The following is a 22,695-nucleotide window of genomic DNA, read 5'->3' as shown; positions in this document are numbered from 1 at the left end:
TTATTTCTTTTGTACTCTGTAAAAGCAAAAACAAATGGAAAATACTATATACCCTTATTTACTTTGAAGTTAATTGTCCTTTTGATTTTCAAATTTAGCAGATACCTTACCGTTTGTACAAATTGATAGATAAATTGAGAAAAAAAAATGAAACAAAAAGATACATTTAAATATAAGGCGTATTATTATTATTTGTTTTTTACCACACAAGTTAGATTTATTTAGAAAGTCACTATTTCTTTATATCTCGTGAAGCATATACCTTCAGACTAAATTTAACATACAAATCTGTACATTAATTCAGTCAACATTAAATTTTAATATTACAATTCCAAAAAAAAAAAAAAAAAAACTTCAAACGCAAGAAAAATTATAAACTACTATATATTAAACTACTATACACATAGTGATCCATCATGCGTTCTCTCATTATAAACTACTATATATAATATTATTCTAAATTCTTTTACTGTTTTCAAAATTTTAATATTGATACAATCACGTCTTGCAACTAGCTTTTAATAATTCTACCTTTGCGTTATTATAAAAAGGAAGTTCCTACCATTTGCTTGATAGCTTGCAACGAAACGCACTAAACTCAGACTAGAGAAACATTCCTAGCTGTTTCTTTAATTGCCTTTTCTCTCTTCTCTCTCTTTCTCTCTTTCTCTCTCACTCATCACTTTTGCAATGGAATCGGAAAATATGGTGCAGTTTTTTGAGAAAAAGACCATTTTAGTCACCGGAGCCACTGGGTTTCTTGCAAAAAGTAAACTTCCGAATATCCACATCATGATCTGTAGTGTCATGTGTACATACATCATACATATATATATATATATATATTTACATCCATATACATATATGACAGATGCATTATATGTGATGATATTATTTCTTTTTTTATGTATGTAGTTTTAGTGGAAAAATTACTGAGAGTTGAGCCGAAAGTGAAGAAGCTCTATCTTCTTTTAAGAGCTCCAGATTGCAACTCAGCAAGAAAACGCATTCATGACGAGGTTTACTTGCAAATAAAGTTTACCCTTTTACATACAAATATACATGTCAATACAAATATACATGTCAACATGTCAATATTATGCATTCATATTAAGAAGTGCCAATATTTTACGTATCTAGCTACTTTGTCTTCTGAAGTTTTGACCATAAACTCCACACAAACAAACCTCGGAGAAACAAGAATTATACAACAACATGATGTGTTACATAAATATACCTTGCTCCTAGTTTTAATTATTGCATATACATCGTTCTTATAATTTTAGAAACAACAGTACCACCCTCTAAATTTAAGAAATATATTTCAGTTTCATCCCTCGCGTATTTTTCAAATGAAGAGACATAGTAAAAATACAAGAATACACTTTTAATAGTATTTTACTTCTTTGCCACATCTATGCTTTTTAATCTAACAAAAAATTTGCTCTTTAGTGGCGCTAGTTTAGAGAGTGATCACACTATGCGTGAAAATAACCAAGTAGATGGTCGGTTGCTAGTTGTAGACACTTGAAAGTTTTAAGAGAATGGAAAGACAAAAATTACAATATATATATTGTCTAAAAGATACGATATACAGAAAATAAAAATAAAAATGATGAAAACAAAATTCCAAAAAGAGTTATTGAATAGTTACTCATTCATTAGAAAAACAGTTTTCTCATTCATTGAATAGTAACTGAATTACGTGTAAAATATTAATAATTAAGAAACCTAGCGATTAAGCAGGAAAAGTTGCCCGAGAGAGTCCAATAAATTATTTCAAAAGTGATGACTTTGTGTTTGATGCGTTTGTTTTTGGTATTTTTCTAGGTCATAGGAAAAGAGTTATTTAGCGTTCTGAGGAGAAATTTTGGCAAAGATTTTGAGTCCTTTATATGGGAAAAAGTAGTAGCCGTCCCAGGAGACGTAGCAAATGATGAGGACTTGGGAATTAAAGACTTGAAGTTGAGCCAAGAGATGTTTGAAAGCATAGATGTTATTGTCAATTCTGCTGCAACGACAAATTTTGATGAAAGGTACTCCTATTCATGCACTATTCGCTTTAATTAGTACGAAGATTGTTGGCAAAATATATACTTAATTAATATTTTGATTCATAATTTCATCGGATTTCTGTACTATTAATTATTTTAAAGTTTAATCTAACCGAGATGGTAGATCACTCGATCGGCTGTTTTCTTTCTTCTTTTCATTTTATTTGCTTATTTTATTGTGCCTTTTAGCTTTTTGTATATTTTACTCTTAATCGTTTTTCTTTATTTTTATGGTATCATGTAGTGGGGGATTTGGTGCTCGATGAGGTAAAAAATGGTCCCAACTTAGTAGGGATTCTTTTTAAACCCATTTAAAATTCTTTCATCACTATCGTTATTTGTTTGGACCACATTGCAATGGTTTAACAAGTATAGGGAGTTAATTGTCAAAATTAAAAAAATGAGATGAAAATTTACCAAAACACAAAAAACTTTTGGGGGTAACGAACGCAAAAATGCGTCTTTTTTTTCTTTTTTTTTTAACTTCTATTAAACCGTAAATGCAGCTTTAGGGCCTGATGAGTCAAAAATATAAAGCCGAAGGAAAAAAAAATCAAAAGAGTTATATGGAAAAACTGTCAATAACCAGTCTTTTAAAATAAAATATTAGTTGGTATGCTAATGTTCTTCCTTGGAGAGATAAAATTTGACAGATATGATGTTTCCCTGGGCATTAATACGACGGGCGTTCTTCATATTTTAAACTTTGCAAAGAAATGTAAGAAGCTAAAGATCTTTCTTCATTTGTCAACAGGCAAGTCCAATCTTTTGTCATGAATTACCATTAATTATATTAAAAGAACCATATATTATATATTAATTCCCTTAATTCCTAATTGTTTCTCCTCATAATTAAGGTACTGAATTAATGAAATATGTAATTTCTCTTCTAGCTTATGTCTGCGGCGAAAGGGAGGGACTCATACAAGAAAAAGCATTTCACTTTGGAGAGACATTGAAGAAAACAAATTACAAACTTGATTACAAAGTAGAAGAGAAACTAGTGGCCAAAGAATTACAAGAACTGAGAGGAAGAGAAGCTTCGGAAGAGACAATTACAGCCACCTTGAAGGATTTTGGCATGAAGAGGTTTGTGATAATGATTCTGATGTTAACACTAGTAGAGTATTTTTTTCGTACCAACTTAAAAATACTCCATAATTTTTAATCCAAAAGGGTAATTAGGATAATTAGCCTCTGATTTTTAAGCGTACTGATATTTTAGTCTCTAAATTTTTAATTTAACATATTAATCTTTAAATTTTTATTTTTTAACTTTTTTCGTCCGTGAAAATAAAATTGACAATTGATTTTTTATAATTTAACAAAGATAATCTATCCATTGAGTGATCATTTCTTCAAATTTATTCCTATTAAACCTGAAGACTATAATATTTTATACTTATTGTAACTATTAACTATTAATGTGAAAATTTTCAGTTATTATACTAGAAGGATGTGATTATCTGCGTTATATTTCAGAAATCACTCGTCAATTTTAGTGTAATTGAGAAATACTATCAAAAGACGAAAGTTCAAGGGTTATATGTCAAAATTGGAGGTTCAAGGTTCAAAATGTCACTATGCTCAAAGTTTAGAGAGTAACAATTAGAGGCAGACTCGGCGGCCCAATTGGAAATTTCAAGCCGCCTTGGTCATGTCCATATTTTCACCGGGCTAGGCCTGGCCCTAAAGTGGGGAGGGTCAGCCTGGACCTATACTTTATAAGGTATTTTTATAAAAATAAAAATTAAAAAAGGTTGTTCGGGGTCGGCCAGCATCCGAGCTCGAAAGTACCTCGGCCCGGACATTTGGGGTTCCGACTTGAACACTTAAACGAGTCGGGTTGGGATCGGACTAACAGTGATAGGTCTTAGATCGACCCGTTTAATTCGGTCCAAACTTACCGCTTTATAGTAACAGTACTAATAACTCTTTTAATTAAAAAATAATTTTAGTTGGTATTTATGCTTTGATATTTATGATTTATACTTTCCTTGAAAACACAAACGTTTAACTAATTAACAGAGCAAAGCTATTTGGATGGCCGAATACCTATGTCTTCACAAAGGCAATGGGAGAAATGTGTTTACAACAATCTGATCAAGATAATCTCTCCATTGTCATCATACGGCCCACAATGATTACAAGCACTTACAAGTATCCCTTTCCAGGTTGGATTGAAGGTGTGAGGTAATTAATTAAGTTGTCTCGGATATTTAATTTACGCATGTAATGTCTTACAAATAAAATATTAAAACATAATTTTCATGAAGTAAATAGTATCAAAAAGTATATGGCACCCCTGTTCATATAAGATTGCTATACAACATAATTCATCGATTTACTTCTTAGTTCAGATACATATGATTGTACCGTAGATACTGTAGTAAATGAATTTTATTTTTAGCTTAGTTTTACAGCTTCTTATTTAGTTAATTTGTTAACGATACTAATTATATCCTGCATCTGTTATAATATTTACCCAGTCTAAAGATGTTATTTCCTCCATTATCCCTTATTTTATTTTTCTCTTTATATTTCTGGATAACTCTCTTACTTTCTCCTTTCTTTTTCTTTTGTACTTAAACAAAAAAAAAAAAAAAATCAACGAGTATAGAACCGTTGATAGTGTAATCGTTGGCTATGGCAAAGGTAAAGTGACAAGCTTCCTGGGCAGTCCTTCGTTGATACTAGACTTGGTAAGAAGTAAAACTTCACACATATCTACTACAGATATTTATACATATATATATATATATATGTATGTATACACATATAATATTGTTATTAACCAATATTTGTTAAATATAAATATTGATTTGTCTAGTTTAAAAGTCATGTTTTTTTTTTTCAATATTGTTATGCAGATACCAGCGGACATGGTGGTAAATGCAATAATTGTGGCCATTGTGGCTCACGCGCAGTCAAACCAAACCTCTGCAGGCACAAATACAATTTACCACGTGGGATCCTCACTAAGAAATCCAATGCACCTTGATCAGTTACACAAAATGAGCACCCGACACTTGATCGAAAACCCTTTGATGAACAAGAATGGGAAGCCCATAAGAGTTGCGAAGATTAAATTCCTCAAGAACACGGCTCGTTTCCGAATGTACATGGGGCTTAGAGCCATCCTACCTTTGAAGGTTTGTTCTATACTAGTCTATTATGCTAGAAACTAATCTATTATGCCCTATATTAATTTTGCGACTTCATGATTTTTTTTTTTTGAAATGCAGATATTGCAATTGGTTAATTTAGCATCTTGCCATTATTTTCTGCAAGACGCGTATACTCGCAACAAGCGTAAAATTCATACAGTAATGCGTTTGGTAATGCTTTACAAACCATATTTGCTGTTCAAAGGCGTGTAAGTAAACCTTTTTTTTTAAAAAAAAAAATGTTTTTTCCCTTAATTTCCTCATTTTTTTTCTCACTATTCTGGTATTTATTAATTTATATCTGTGAAATATGTAGCTTTGACGACAAAAACTCAGAGAGGCTGCGAACAAAAGCAAAGGACATTTACAACATGGAAATAATGGAGGCATTTAACTTTGATCCTGCTTGCATTGATTGGGAAGAATATATGATAACTCACATTTCTGGCCTCAAAAAGTATTGTATTAAATGATCGTTTTGTGCGTAGTGGAAGAATATGTTGGACATATTATCTTATGGTGAAGTAAGTATATTTACTTGCAAACTTGTATGAATAAGTGTCAAGCTCACAGGGAAATCGTATCTATGGCTATCTTTGAAACCTAATTTATAGTGAAGAATGGGAAGCCCATAAGAGTTGTGAAGAAATATTATTGTGGTCTGACCCCTTTTTTCTGAATAAGTAGATCCGAAAACGTTTCTGAACGAATTCGGTAGTTGAGTTTGGTGGGAAGTATTTTAATGAACAATCTTGTAGCTGTTTATGTCCAGAGTTAAAAGCTCTCTCTACTCTTGACTTTATTGATCTCTCCCATAACTAGATGAAGTCGTGTCTCTGATCTTCTGACAAATGTGTGACATGCACGTGACAATATCTCGCCATACTAAACTTGTGGCCAAATAGATGTTAGCGTAGGACTTAAATATGATGTCTAAGAGGATGTTTGTTTTCTGTATTCGTCTCTGATTTTGAATCATGATTCATGGTTCTCTACAGTGATTTTCTCTCATAAAAAACACACGTAAAACGAAAATAGTTCTGAATCATGATTCTGAATACATGAACCAAACGTCCACTAAGTTTAGTATCTTAATTGGTATCTAATTAATTAAATCTTGTCACGTCATGTAAAAAGTTTAAATTATATTTTAACTAACTATTTTATGCTAATCATGAGATGATGTTGTATGATTGAATTGGTTCGAGCATACATAAGAAATAAGAGTGTTCACGGATCAGATTGCATGAATTAGGGGTCAATCTACAATCCAATCCATTTATCTAATCAGATTGCATGAAATAATTAAATCTAGTCACGAATTTTTAATAGTTATATTTTTATAATGATTACCTATTAAATATAAAAATTAAATGATATGTAATGATAATAATCTAATCTCATTTACTGTTAAAATTTCTTTTGATCAAATACCTAGTTTATTACAGTCGTGAAATATCATTGATATAAGGTCCCCAGGGATATGGTTTCTGGGAAATTATTGTGCTACGTACTTTATTGTATGTCACTTTCACTAATCTATGTATTAGTATTATTTGAATTCAAAAAAGATAATTACATGAAATAGTTTTAATTTATTATCAAGGGGGTCTTTACGGTGGACGAAGCTATTTTACTCTATTGGTAGAAATTGTATTTTTCTTGTTAGATTAATTTTTTAGCGATCAAATGTGCAATGTTAACAGTTCTGTGTGGCGTGTTATAAATTTTTAATACAAACATGCACATATTTAACCGTTATAAAACACTAATATAATGCCTGCAAAAAACTGTTTTTACAAAACTATTAACATAACTTTTGAATTTGAAAAACTTGATTCAGTTTCATTCCTCTGCTATTTTGTAGAAGCACTAACAAAGAGAAAAGATGAAGACTCCATTAGTTAGATTTATTTTATTTGCTGAAACAGTTGGTTTAAATTTATTCATCTTTTTGTTATATTATTTTCCTATTTATAAAGTGAGTAAAAAAAAAAAAAAAACTAATCTTTTGCTTTTTCGTTGTTTTAGATTTTATGTTAAAATTTTTTCAATTGAGTGTACTTTGGGATTTTTTGTGGTCAAAATCTTGTGGTGATTGAGAAAAAGATATGAATTTATACATTAAATTTAATTCAAAAGTATACCTTTGATAAAATAAAAAACGGAACATGTATATGTTTAGCAAACGTATCACACAAGGTAGAAAAAGGTAATACTCCTTGATGTATAATCAATCCTATACAAAATAGAGAGTGATCCATATTACGCACTCTCCCATAATTAATGACAATTATTTGAATTTTTACTAAGTTATTTTATCTTATAGTAATTTTTTCGTTCAAAATCTTTATTTTAAAAGAATGTATACGCTTGAATTGTTTCTAAATATTGATGTTTTGATTATATCTGAACGAATATTTGGGATGTAATATTATTATATTAACGGGATATAAGGTTTTTTTTTTTTTTTTTTTTTGTTGCATCAAAAGTTCGTACTCCCGCGAGTTCTTGATTCTTCAGGCCGACATCTTTCTTATCTTCCCCTTTCAATATAGCGTAAAAATTATCTTGGATTTGGTGCCTCTCTCAAAAGGTCATGCGCCTCTACACCTCCCGGCCGTAGCGCATTCGATCCTTAGGTCGTGCACCTCTAATCTCTAATGGGTAGTTTGGTATGAGGATTCGTGTCATGGTTCGAATTATGATTCGTTATTCGCTACAGTATTTTCTCTTATTAAAAATACACATAAATTGAGAATGATTCTGAATCTATGAACCAAACGTCCACTAAATCGTGGGCCTCCGCTACTTCTATATGGTTTGTGCGTCCTTGACGATTGTTATCCCTATACAACTTTTTTTTTATGTCTTTATTTTCTCATAAAATAAAATAAAAAAAGCAAAATAAAAAATTGCTTCCAAGATTGGATCTTGGTGATCCATCTCACGGGGACATATTTAGGAAAGTACCTGTATTAATAATATAATGAATTTATTTGTATTTATTTTATTATTAGGAAATCTGTTAATTTTAGTCTTGAATGAATAATATGATTATGTGCTTCGTGATGTTCATTCATATGTAGCCCATTCATAGTGCTTTTTGTCAGTGAACATTCTTCTTTTTCTTAATTTATTATTGTAGGCATTTTATCAAACCAGATGTTAATCGCATCGGCCTGACCTCACACATCTCATTTAAATTGGGCCCATATGTACCTCATGTCATGCTTCGGCCTGTTCATTTATCGCGAGAAGTTTTGTCTATCCTATTTAATTTGTATGACATCAATCTGGCCCACGACCCATTTATTTGTGGGCCGTGCTCATGCCCATACTCGTGCCAATATTTTTGTCTTGTTTTTAATGTGCATTTTTCTTCTTAAATAGCAAATTTATAATAAATATAAGAAAATAAGTATTAAACCTAATGAAAGCATTAAATCTTAAAAAAGAGAAAGGACATAATTAATTAAAGAAAATTGAGGACTTAAAGACTTTACCAAGCAACGCTAATAAAAAAAATCTTAGTAAAAAAAAATAGAGTACAATTATAAGTCTTATTAAAAAAATACATAATAAAATTAATTTTATACTTTATATTCATTAATTAGGTCCCTATTAGGGCCGGCAATTTTAGACACGACACGATGAAACGACACGAGATAAATGGGTTTGGACCGCTCGATTATTAATTGGGTCATTAACGGGCTGGCACGAATAACACGAAAATAAACGGGCTGGATTCGTGCCAGCCCGTTTAACACGTTTAATTAAGCGTGCCATTATTGGGCCGGAAGGCACGACCCGGACCGGCCCGTTTAATATGCCCAAAATATTTTTTTTTTAGACAAAACCGAAACCCTAAGTCTAAGAAGTGTCTAAAACAGACTAACACAGTAACACTCAAACTCCTCTCCCCGTGCGGCCGTCCCTGAGCTGAATCCCTGCCTCTGTGCCTCAGTTCTCTCTCAGTCTCTCTCATTCTCTCGAGTCTCATCATTTCACGCCTCACGGTCTCTCAAGTCTCACCCGCCGGCCTCACTTGCCTCAGTCCTCAGTCCTCAGTCCTCACCGCCTCAGTCCTCACCGGCCACCGCCTCAGTCCTCACTCTTCACCAGCACTGTTTCAGGTTCAGCCTTTCACCATTGAGATTGATTTTGGGGGGCGAACGACCATTTGGATTCCGTTTCAGGTAAAGCCCTCAGGAGTTTTCATTTTCTCTTTTTTTTTTTTGTTTTGATTCTTCGATTGTAGTTAGACTTGGCTGGTTCTCACTTTCGATTTTGTTTTGAAAGTTGTTCTTGACTTTGTGGTTAGACTTGGCTGGTTTTCGATTTTTGTTCTCAGGAGTTGTTCGATTTTTGATTCTTCGATTTGTTCTCAGAGTCTCCAACACCGGAAGTGGTCACAAACTCTACATTTCTCCCGGTATGTTCTCCACTTCATTCATATGATTTTTTCATGTTTGATTTTTTTGTTATTCCGGAGAATCCAACCATTGAAAGGGGAAAGCTTCATTGATATATGGTGGAAATTTATGAGCAGTAATTTGGTATTTATTGTTAGTCTATAAATGAAAGGGGAAAACGAACTTATTTGAAAGATTCAAACCCACGAACCATTAGTTGTTGTGCTTAGGAATAATTACTTCTTGAGTTGTTTTTTTATTTTTTAAGTGTAATTCATTGCAATATGATATTTTGCATATTTCCTTTCTTGTAAAAATGTAAATTTGCCCTAATTCATCATATGTGAAATAATTTGCTTGTCCCACCGGCAAGGACAAACCCAAAAGATTTGGTAGGTGTTTTGGAATGTAGTGTTGGCTTGGCTTGGCGCCTTGGCCACTACCTTTTTTTTTTTTTTTTTTCCTTTGCATATTGACAGTGGTGCTGGCTATGAAATATATCTTTAGGCATGGGCTATCACTCAAAATGGTTTCCATAAATGAAAGGGGAAAACAAACTTATTTGCTGAGGAGAAGTGAACAGCAAGAACTTTTTCTTTCTTTCTGTTTGTTTTTTTTTTCTCTTTTACTTCAAACTTTTTTCTTTTCTCTTGTGCATTTGATCTGATTCGTAGATGGATGATTTGCAAGATGGTGTTGGAGTAAATGTAGAGTCAGACAGTTTTACCGCATCCGCTGCTGCTATTGGTAATGCACCTATTGCATTGGAGGCAGATGTTGAGCCTGAAGCTAATTCCAAGAATCCGACCATTTTTTTTTTCTCTTTTACTTCAAACTTTTTTCTTTTCTCTTGTGCATTTGATCTGATTCGTAGATGGATGATTTGCAAGATGGTGTTGGAGTAAATGTAGAGTCAGACAGTTTTACCGCATCCGCTGCTGCTATTGGTAATGCACCTATTGCATTGGAGGCAGATGTTGAGCCTGAAGCTAATTCCAAGAATCCGACCACCATTTCTAAACATAAAAGGAAGCATACTTCTGTTGTTTGGAACCAGTTTGAAAGGCTTCCAATGGGTGCAGATCAGGAGCTAAAATCCAAATGCAAGGAGTGTGGTGTGGTGTATATGGCTAATAGCAAGAATGGGACTGGAAGCATGCGACGTCAAATGCAATCATGTGTACGACACGCGTGCCGTGACGTGGGCCAACTATTGATGTCACAAGACAAAGGGTCTTTAGCGTTGAGTGCAAAAAGGTTTGATGCTGAACACTTTCGTGAATTGATAACAACAACAATCATTTTGCATGACCTTCCATTCTCCTTTGTTGAATATGAAGCTATTAGGGTGACTTACCAATATTTGCATCCTGAGATAACTTTGGTAACTAGAAATACTTTAAAGGCATATGTCCAAAAAAATGTATTCTCGGGAAAAAGCAAGAATAAAGTCTATGTTGGAGTTGAGCCCTGGTAGAATTTATTTGACATCTGATTTGTGGACTTCCATAGTTACAGATGGATATTTGTCATTAACTGCCCATTTTATTGATAAAGATTGGGTATTGCAAAAGAGGATTTTGAATTTTTACTTCATGCCATCACCACATACTGGTATTGCATTGTCTAAAAAGCTTTATGCATTATTGTGTGAGTGGGGAATTGAATACAAGGTTTTCACTCTTACTTTGGACAATGCCTCTGCTAATGATGTGTCTGTTGATCTGTTGAAGAATCAGTTAATTGAAAACAATGCACTTATTTTTTGTGGTTCTTTTTTTCATATTCGTTGTTGTGCACATGTTTTGAACCTTGTAGTGCAAGATGGGTTGAAAGATATTGATTCAGTGGTTAAAAAGATTCGTGAGAGTGTGAAATATGTAAGAGGGTCCCAAATTAGAAAGAAGAAGTTTTTAGAGTGTGTAAATCTTGTGGGTCTTGATTCTAAGAGAGGTTTGAGGCAAGATGTACCTACAAGATGGAACTCAACATTCCTCATGCTTGACAGTGTCTTGTATTATCGACGAGCATTTTGTCATTTAGAATTGAGTGATTCTAATTACAAGAATTGTCCTAATCCATATGATTGGGAAAAGGCTGAGAAAATTTATGAATTTTTGGAACTCTTTTATAATATCACTTGTGTTTTTTCGGGATCTAAATACGCCACTGCAAACTTGTACTTTCCAACTGTGTACACAAGTTATTTGTCATTGAAGAAATCTGAGACAAGTGAAGATGCATATTTGTCTGCTATGGCAAAAGCAATGCTTACCAAGTTTGAGAAGTATTGGAAAGATTTCAGTTTGATATTGGCAATTACGATAGTGCTTGATCCTCGTTACAAGTTGAATTTTGTAGACTATGCTTATGGCAATGTTTATGGAATGAAAGGGTCACCTCAATTTTTAGAAGTTAAGAGAAATTTGGAGTTGTTGTTTGCTGAATACTCTAAGGGCAAGGTTTCTACAATAAATTTTGTGACTTCACTTCCTACTCTAATTGCTAAAAACCTAGCACAAAAGTTTTTACAGAGGCAAACCAAAGTATTGAAGGTAACTATGTTTATGAATATTTATATGTTGATTTTGTTAATTTAACATTCATTGATGAATACTAATTGTTCTTTATTTGTCTTTTTCATCTTGTTTTATATCTTTGTGGTTATAGGAGTTCAACAACTTTGAAAGCCAAGAGCAAACTGTTATGCAGAAATCAGAGTTAGAAGTTTATTTGGATGAGCCAAGAGTACAAGGGAGTGTTGAGTTGGATGTTCTTGAATTTTGGAAAGGAAATCAGTTTCGTTATCCGGAACTTTCTTACTGGGTCGTGATATCCTAAGTATCCCAATACCTACTGTAACATCTGAATCTGCCTTTAGTGTTGGAGGACGAGTATTGGATCAATATAGGAGTTCACTTAACCCTGCCGTAGTTGAGGCATTGGTGTGTACTAGGGATTGGCTATTTGGAGATAAAAGTATATTTGTTTTTTTTTTTTTGTTTATTTACTGTCTTAGCTTATGTTATCTTAAGTCTAACCATATAAGTTATCTATTTTGTGTAAAAAATAACAAATCGATTCGTCAAGCTATGGATGATATTGAAGATGTTTTTAGTTTGGATATCAATGAGCCCACTACTGGTTCATCTCAAAATTCTCACAACCTCAACACCTCAAATGCAATGGAAGGTAACAAGAATTTCCTTGTGGCATGCCTAAGCTATAAATTTCATTTCATTAATAAAATGTTTTCTTTTTCCATGAATAGGTTAAAGCAACTGGAAGAAGAGGTTGATCGGCGAGGAGGTCTCCAAGGTCTTGGGATTGCTCAAGGTATGCGCTTTTTCTTGACCTTGTGTTTGGTCGCCCAGAAAGTCATTTTCTTTTTGGGAAATTCTGATTTTGGTTGTTATTGACTGATTTGTAGTTTTCTTCTGTGAATGGATGATGGGAAAATGTCTTTATTTAAGCGGTTATAATGGTTTTGTCTATGGAACAGTTTGTGCAAGTAGTAATGCAACCGACTTCTTGTAGTTGGGGTTAAGATTTGTGTTACTTGCATACATTTTGTATTGGTCTCACTTGGGAGATGTAAAAGAAGGTGATGATAATGGAACAGTTTGTGCAAGTAGTAATGCAACTGAATTCTTGTAGTTGGACTTGGGGTTAAGATTTGTATTACTTGCATACATTTTGTATTAGTATCACTTGAGAGATGTAAAAGAAGGTGATGATAATGGAACTTACATTTAAATATATTTTCATGAAACATTATTTTCAATTTCATTGTTTTTTTCCCTACCAATTGTACTGATTTAAAATTTCTTGAACAATATTAGTTTGACGGGTCATAAACGTGTTTTATTCATGTTGGCCCGTCACGGCACGTTTAATAATCGTGTTCGCGTGTCGTGTCGTGTTAATCGTGTTATTAACGGTTCGTGTTCGTATTTGGGTTTTTGACACGTTTATTAATCGTGTCGTGTTCGTGTTCACTGTAATCGTATCGGCCCGAACACGGCCCGCGAACACGAATTGCCAGCCCTAGACTCCCTATCGTATTTTTAACATACTAATGGTATTTCATGCTCAAAATTTATGTCAAGCCCAATCCATTTAATAAAGAAGATAGGCTAAGTCCATTAAATAATCATGCTACACTATGTTGCCGTGTGTGTGTCGGCCCATCAAGCTTGGCCCGTTTTGACGGCTCTAAATCATGTTAAATCTTCTCCTTTTTTATTATTTAATTACTTTAGAAAGAAACAAAAATGTAATTCACTGATCAAGTACAAAAACAATTTGGGTACAATTTCACGGAGTCATTGGTTACTAGGAAATTGTTTTTGTGATAATTATGGGTGTAATTCGACCGGATAGGGACGGATTGAGCCGACCCGTTCAGTGTGGGTTGAGAAAATTTTGGGCTGCAACACTCTCTTAAGCCCATAAATCCATAACTTGTCGGGTGATCTCGGATAGGCTCAGGTTACTCGAGTTGGTGAAAATCAATTTTAATCTATGATTTCATACCTCTTTTAACAGTCCAAAAGCATAAAATCCATAAACAGTCCATAAACATTAACATAACATTAAACATACTTCTTAACAATCAATAAAGTCCAGAAATAAAATTAACAATACGTCAAATAAACAGTCTATATAGAGATAGTCCAACAAAATAAATTTAAAAATTTAGAATTACACACCTAAATCGGATCAAGTCAGGGCAAAATGGGTTCAAAATGCCCGTCCCGCCCCAACCCGCACAGTGCGGATTGGGACTATTTGAATCTGAATTTAAAAAAAAAATCCTAGGCTTTCAGCTCGGGTCACACGGGTTATTAGTTAATTATCAATTTCCCCGGAAGGTTTGTCCTCTTGTGGTTTCTATACGCAGTGTCGTTTTTTGGTTGGGGGCAACAAACCTCCCCATTTGGCATCCTCCAGATGTCGTATCACTGTCTCATAACATATAAGACCTTAGCGAGAGAGAGGGAGAGAGGGAGAGAGGGAGAGAGAGAGAGAGATCATCATGATGTGGCTACAGCTAAATCATGGACAGAGCACCAGTATTTCATTACCCAGCGCATCTCAGAATTATTGTTGCTGGGGTTTCGTAAATTCTAGAAAACAAGTACCAATTTTCAGCAGCAGCAGAAGAAGAAGAATAGGCATGAGTAGAGCTCAGTTATCTGACGAAATACTAGTCCAACTTCTCCATAACAAGGTCAACGTCTGTTCTTCTATTTTTATATATAATATATAACATAATATAATGTTATATTTTGCTTAATTTGTTGCAAAAATTGATGTTTTTTGTTTTTGTTTTTGTGTAATACATACATATGTTATATATATGTATATATATATATGTATATATATGTATATATATATATATGTGTGTGTGTGTGTCAGGTTTTGGTAGCTGCGGGTGTTTCTGGGGCAATAGGGCAGTTAAGTAAGCCATTGAGTAATGTAATTCTTTATGGGAAAGACTTTGATTTTAAGGTCGCTTTCCAGGCTGGTGGCTTCCCTTCCACTCATTCCTCTGTATGCCGCCCCTTATCTTCTTCTTTGTTTTTCCTTATTTGATAATTTCATTTTTTTTTAACTTTTCCTTCTATTTTTTTAGAAGTTTATTAGTGATTAACCTCGCTTGCGGTTGAAATTTTAGGTCTCGATATGTAACATTTTTTAAGAGTTTTTTTTAAAGCTTTTTATTGTAAAAATTTAGAATTAAAAACTCGAATCGGTGAAATGAACGAGTGCTTAGTGATTAATTAATTGTTACTATTTGTAAATTCAAGGAAAATTGTGTAGGAAAGAATTTTCGGCACAAAAGCGCCAAATCACAAGAAGTTTAGGTGTATGGTGATAAAAATTCTTTTAATTTTATGGACAATGAACACTTTCCCTCCAACAAACTGGGAAAAAAAAAAAAAGACTCATGTCATTCTTTCTGCGTCATTAATCTACATTACAGGGTCCTTGTAATATTGTATTAACCAGTGAATATATATACACATACAAAATAGACGTGTCATAGAATTCTCTCCTTTTTTTATCCAAAATTAGATCCCTCTAGTTTTTAGAAGTACAAAAATACTCATATTTTCAGATTTTACATAACCTGATTCCAATATACAGAAATTATCTGGCCGAGTTTTTTTCTGGACCAAGACTAGGTGTTTATTTTCATTTCATATGTGTGTGTTTTGTTTTGTTTTTTTGGCCGGATTTACAAGGTTATTGAATCATGATCTGACAAAGTGTTGAATGCATTTGCCATGGATAGGCCCGTAATTTTTTTCTTCACGAAATAATTCCAAGTTGTTGTCGTCCATTAATCTTGTGCTCGGATTTTTTTCCTTTTTGTTTTCCCCCGTTATCGCAATTATTATCATTTTTCAAGGTTGCGCCGTTTTTCCCATTCATTTTCGTTTTTAGTCATCTTATTGTCATATCTAATGGTTATGTTGTCTGTCAAGCTTCTTCTGGTTGTTGTCGTACTTCAGGTTTTGTTCCTCTCAAGAGGGAAAAAGAAAAAAAGTTATTGGTAATTCACATATTTGTCGTTTTTCAAATATAATATCGTTTCATGGACGTTATTGTCTTTTTTTTTTTGGGTTAATTAAATCAGTTATTTCAAAACATATTGCTTTCTCTTTTAGAGAAAGTACATTATTTTCCCTGGTTACTGAGGTTTATTATTAGAATTTGGATTAATTACAAAAATTTTCTCTTATGAATCGTCTAACATTTTGACCCATAATATTCAAAATGTAACCTCTGTCCTTCTCAAACTATGAATTGCTAATAAAAGATCTCCTTTTGTTAAAGTTTTCAACAGAAAACTAATTGTTTAATTAATTAAAAAAGTATTAAATCATAAAAACATTGTTTTGCATCTTAAGAAAAGTATTTTTTTAATTATAATGTACGTATAGAATATACTATATATAAAAACATTGTTATTAGTTTTATTTATTTTTTTTTGCCGAAAGAGTTAATTAATTAAATAATAAGAAGAATAAGATTAAAAATTTTGGTTTTATTGTTTTGTTTTATTTATTATCACACTAAATAAAAATTAAAACATGTTTTTAAAAAACATAAATTATTTAAAAGTTATGTGTAGAAGAGTAATCTTGCACCAAACTCTTTAAGAACAATTTATATATGTGTGACAAGTGTTAGTTATGTTGGAAACCCTAACAGAGGGAGATTTTTTTGTTAAGATTTCATATTTTGAGAGAATGGACGTTATGTTTTAAAAATCGATGATAAAATGTTATAAGGGGTCATAATTCAAGAAATTTTTTTGTAATTAATACTTACAGTTTTGTATTTTTCCAAGATTAGTTTGATTTTCAACGACTCTGTGGTTTTCTGATCCTCTTTTAGCTATTGTCGGTTTGTCTATAATGCTATTTCAATTATTTTTCTATTAATATGTTTTTTCAGTTATGTGGCTGGTAACTTGGATTTTCATGTTTCGTTGGCCTATAATAACACGTCTTTTGTCGTCTTAAAATTCCTGTCATATCATATCATACCTTCGATCCGAGCTACTTTGCATCTTCCAAACTTTTTTCATGCTACCTTTGTTGTTTTTAATTATTGGCATTTTTATAATAGTGTCGATTTCGATCATAACTCATTACATTCAAAGATCCGTTTAGTTCGCTGATTTTAGTTTTTAATTCAAGTTAAGATGTAATTTTTTATGTGAGAGCTTTAAACTGTAGTAAAAAAGTTAGATATAACTGTTTTTGAGAGATTTTTACTGTAATAAAACTCAAATAAATGAAATAAACGGTGAATGTTTTTTTTTCCAACTGTCAGACTACTGTCTTTTTCAAATGTCATGTTATTCTTGTCTGTTTTGGGCCATTCTTGTCATTTTGACGATGATGTTATTTCGTTCATTTTCATGGAATTTTCACATTATTGCTGTTTTTAAATGTTGTTATTAGTTTCCTTTCCGAATTCCTCACGAAATGGAAGGACTTGCTAGCTCTCACTGTCTAAGATGCTTGCCTTTTGCTTGAAAATTCATATCAATACTAACTATTAAGAATCTTGTTCTACTGTGTCTCTTAAATTTTTGATTTGAAATATAGAATTCCATTCAATTACTCTATAGTTGAACGCCTTAAAATATTCCTACTTAACAAGGAATATAATGTCCATGATCTGCACATACTAAAGTCTTTCATAAGTTAATGCACTTCCTATCTTTTAAAAATAACCGCAGAAAATGGTCTATCTAAATAATATCCGAAAATAATAAAATTGTTCTGCATTAAAAAATTACTCATGATTAGTATTGGAATGGTGATTGCCTTGCCGAGCAACATAACACACACACAATACAGTGGCCAATAAGTCATGACTAAGGGCTTCCAAATAAGCAAAATACATATCGTCTTTATTCTAGTAATTATTCTTAATTAAAATCCAACATCCATAAAAGTTTACTTCGCAACAAGGAGTACAAAATCGAAAACACACTAAAAGAAAAAAACAAAAAAAAAAAAAAAAAAAAAAAAAAAAAAAAAAAACCAAACAAACAAACAAAAACACACTTGACATATAATATAAAGCTAAATGAGATGAGACCTCAAGGAAGGCAGTGGCGAACCGACCTGCTGAGCATGAGAAGTATGGCTGACCTTGACGGAAGAACGACGACAACCATAGACCGAGCAAAAGGATTGGACAGCCAACAGAAATAATGCCAAGAGAGGGGCAAGAACAACGAACCACTTCTTTGTAGTCCGCCAAGACTTGTTCATGAATTCAGACGTCGAAACCCAACACAGATTATTGTAGTATTCCTTGACGCCTCCAACGGCATCGTTTAAATTCTGCGGTATGTTTGTCAACTCTACCGACTTGTTCATCCCGCTGAAAATCTTCGCGACTTGTTCGTCAAGAGTGGACTCTGATTTTGAGATAATTTGCTGCTTATTAAGCACGGCAACGTCCTCTGCAGTCTGTATAAGCCCATTCATCAATTCGACATACCAATTAAGGATCAGGGGTTCTGTCTCAGACTTGATCATGGCCTCATATACAACCAAGTTTCTAATTATAACCTCAAAGTCGGCATTTATTCTGATGATCGGAAGGTAAAAGGAGAGTTTGTTTCGGTCGAAATTGATGCCTGTGATGTGATCAGCAACGCGGAATTTCACTCCAGCTTTATCGAGTTCCGACGCTCTGGGGATGAAGACTTCCTTCGGAGGCTCTTCTTCTTTTAGTGAAGAGACTATGTCTGACTTGGTCTGTGACAATGGTAGTTCAAGTAAACCTAGCACTAGCTCAATGGGTTTTTGGAATCCTGGTGGTGCTAGCGTCTTCAGTATTTCACCAGCTGCAGCTTCAACCCCATCTGGAATGCGGATACGACGCTTAACTACTTCTTCAATTCGAGTTTTTCGACTTATGATTTCGTGACTTGCTATTTCAGTAGATAGGTCTTCTAACGACTTCTTCTCCTTCTCTTCTTCCTCAGGATTAGTTTCAGGTGATTGCTTGAGTGTGACTAAGTGGTAGAGAAGATCCAACAAATGGGCACGCTTTAAGGCCTCGTAAAGAGGATAATTCTCCACTGTTTTCAAAGGTGAGGAGAACTCACAGAATCCCAACAAGATTTTTGGAAAAATAACACTTCCAATCTTCATCTTTTGTGACTTTGAGTTATTCCAGCATTCTATGAGCAAGATGACTTTCATAACGTCAATAGGAATTTGGTTCTCAAGCATCATGGCTTCTTGAATGATCGTTTTCTGAGCCAATCTTTTCCCGGCAGAGTTAACCAAGTGGCACAAAGAGCTTGATTTGGCCAAAGCTTCCTTATTGATTCCGGTACAGCAGAGCAAATTAAACAGAAACAAACCGTCAAGGGCCATAACAGATGCCAAATCATCATCCTCCATTTGTAAGTAGATGTTATAAGAGGCGCGGACGGATGGCGATACTATCGTCTTAAGAACTTCAGCGACTTCGCCGAACTTGAGGTCGCTTTGGAATCCGTTGTGAATCCTTCTTGCCTCCACAACCTTGTACATCTGCATTTGTTGTAGCTCACGCCTGAAGTGATGGATGGGTCCGAAGCCTATTTGCTGAGGGATATAGGCTTCTGGTTTGGCGGAAGTTAGAGAGTCGGGGACTTTGAAGATGCGAATAGGAGTATCGATGTCTTTTCCCTTGAAGATGGCAGTGATTGTGTTGACAAATTTGTTGCTTTTCTCAACCTTGATCTGGTCTTGCATAGTTTGTTGATTCTCTGAGAGTTAAACATTAATAGATTTTTCAGTATGATTAGAAGACACTGGTTTATTATTGAGTAAAAAGAGTATCTCAAACTCAGTAAATTTGAGTTAAAAACAAGCTGGAAAGCTATTTTAATTAGTAATTTTTAGGTTAGTCAATTCAACCATACTCTCTATTTACATTGAATGTTTTAATATTTATTAAATTTAAAGTATAAATAACTTTATTAAATTTAAAAACAAACCTTTACATTTATTACTATTTAAAAGAATAAAATAATAGAAAAAATGAAATTGCTAGCCTATTCTTACTAGCTATATTTAACTAGTGTGAAATGATTCTCCAAAGTAGCTAATCATTTAGTTGATGGTTAGAGTTGAGAAAAGCAAAACAACAACAACAACAAAAAAAAGTAAATCAGTAGCTATTTTGACTAAAATTATGAAATGACTAACATGGTTGGAGATATTCTAACCATTTGACTATTAATTTGAGTGGGGGAAAATGCTAAATTATTATCTATTTTGACTAAAAATAGAAATAACTAATATGGTTATAGATGCGACCTAGTATTTTTAATTTATTAACATCTTAATCTTAAAAGTTAAAAGTCACAATACAACAACGACATTCACATGTGTGTTACGTGTGTAAAAACTAATTAAGATGCAACAAATTATTTATTTTACGTACGAATAATAATTATTTAAAAAGATATAAAGATACAGTATTCAATTATCTTAGGCTGGTTATCATATTCTTTTTCTATGGGATTATCATATCTTTTTTAATGCTATCAATAACTAAATAAATGTATTTTTTCTTCCCAAGTCCTAAGGACTGTAGAGAGCCTTTTTTTTCTTTTCTTTACCCAATCATTACTACCAAACAGTGTTGGTGCGTCAATAAGCATGTATTTATTTATTTATTTTTTCTGAATAAGCATGTATTTTAGTTGTGTGATAAAGGGTAATAACTTTACAAAAACCCTCTGAATATGAAAAGTTTTATTTCGTTTCTTGAAATATGAAAAGTTAGTCAAAACATCTTATAAACTAATGTTATTTTATAAATACCCTTCAATTTTGTGTCACCTTACCCGGTAATCTTTTGAAATATTAGAGAGTAAGTTTATATAAAAGTAATAACATCTTAAGGAAAATTCATTTAAGATTAATAAATTAATTCGTGGCATTTATAAAATTATATATAGTGTCACGTTATCATTTTGTTAGTTTTATAAATTTATGGTAGTATTTTAAACTATAGTGCATATAATTTAGGGGGACCTTCTCTGGTAGTCAGCCTACTGATAGTCCCAGTTTTTGACCGTTAGATCTGGTCAAAACCATGTCAGATTAAAAAAATATACATAATAGATAGATTTTAATACAGATCTGACGGCTGAAAAGTAAATGACTACTAACAGTCTATTTTTACTGAGACTATCAGAGAAACTCCCTAATTTAGAGAGCGGAAATAATTTTTAAAATTTGAGGGAATGTACAAATATTGTATAAAGCTCAAGAGATATTTATGAAATTGATCGTACTTTTAATAAATATTGAAATTTGAATAATAATGTTATTTTTTTTCTAAATTTTTGATAAAAAAATTCTCTCTGAAACTAAGAAAACAATTGTAATATCGTTGGCAGATTTTAACTAACTTCCAAGAAATGTTATAATCTTGTTTATTTGTCTCACTATTATTTAATTTGAAAATTGCATGCGTTTTCTTAAATACTTGGATCTATATACACAGTGATCAACAAAAATGGACGTGATAACTTTTCAATAATAAATAAACAAAATTCTCTTATTTCTATAATAACTTAAAAGACAAGCAAGACATCCATTACAATACCGGGTAATTTTTTGGATGTTGAATGTGACATAGGAAAGCTTTGGAGTGTGGAGAAATATTATTAGGATTCATGTCAGTAGAGCTCAATATGAGAGTAAACTCTCTGGATCTAAACTAGAAATTTGATACTTCATCAGGAAAAAAAAAAAACAAAAAGATACAAACTTCTGTTATTCAGATAATATAAACATAAAAGAGAAGCAAAATACGTACCCTTTAAAATGCGTAGTAACTCTCCTGATGCGAAACTCATATAATGGAGACCTATATGATCAGAAGAGCTCATGAGGAGAGTGACGTCTTTTCTCAATCAAAACTCGTACGTAATTAGATATTTGAATAAAAAAAAAAAAAGAAAAAAAGAGAAATAAATACACTGCAGTGCTGATGGCACTTGAGATGCTGAAGGATCAGAAGAGCTCGCGGGGCCACCAGAACTCCCTTGAACTGAACTAGCAATAAAAAAATATCTTCAGATAAAAGAAAAGAAAAAAAAAGGTAAAAATTTCTCTTATTCAGATAGTGAACAAAAAAGAGAAGCAAAATTATCCATTTCAATATTTACCTGGTGATTCTTGGGATGCGGGATTTGGAGAAACATAATCAGGATCCACATCAGTAGAGCTCATGGTGAGAGTAAAACTTTGTCGACCTAAACAAGCAATTAAACACTTCACCAGGAGATTGTTTTTTTTTTTTTTTCCTTAATAAAAAAATTACAGAATTTACTTTTAAGAGTATATGGGTCTGAATTTTTATCCACTATTCTTAATTAATACTCTTTTACTAGTATAGTTATTTGACTAAAAAATTTATTAATTAAGAACAAAGAATAGAAATCCTGACAATATATTTTAGAGGGTATTTATCTTTTTTTTTTAAAAGAAAAACAATTAGTGATAAATT

The 22,695-nt window shown here is 32.7% G+C and overlaps 2 protein-coding genes across 2 annotated transcripts; one reads left to right on the top strand and one right to left on the bottom strand.

The window, feature by feature from the left end:
- The first annotated feature begins 690 nt into the window (after positions 1-690).
- On the top strand, positions 691-5,434 carry LOC21398246 (probable fatty acyl-CoA reductase 5). Its single transcript, XM_024175217.1, has 9 exons — positions 691-769; positions 916-1,019; positions 1,831-2,036; positions 2,708-2,808; positions 2,948-3,143; positions 4,083-4,247; positions 4,675-4,756; positions 4,925-5,206; positions 5,300-5,434. Exons 1-9 carry the CDS (start codon positions 691-693, stop codon positions 5,432-5,434), a joined length of 1,350 nt encoding a protein of 449 aa, XP_024030985.1.
- Positions 5,435-18,248: 12,814 nt separating this feature from the next.
- LOC21398245 (putative UPF0481 protein At3g02645) lies at positions 18,249-22,418 on the bottom strand. Its single transcript, XM_010112777.2, has 4 exons — positions 22,355-22,418; positions 22,165-22,236; positions 22,003-22,053; positions 18,249-19,936 (listed from the first exon to the last, which is right to left on the bottom strand). The coding sequence occupies exons 1-4, from the start codon at positions 22,416-22,418 to the stop codon at positions 18,249-18,251; spliced, it is 1,875 nt and encodes a 624-aa protein (XP_010111079.2).
- Positions 22,419-22,695: the final 277 nt, after the last annotated feature.

Source organism: Morus notabilis, unplaced genomic scaffold (genome assembly GCF_000414095.1).
Source record: "Morus notabilis unplaced genomic scaffold, ASM41409v2 Scaffold120, whole genome shotgun sequence".
Lineage (NCBI taxonomy): Eukaryota > Viridiplantae > Streptophyta > Magnoliopsida > Rosales > Moraceae > Morus > Morus notabilis.
This window is presented reverse-complemented; position numbering and strand designations above follow the sequence as displayed.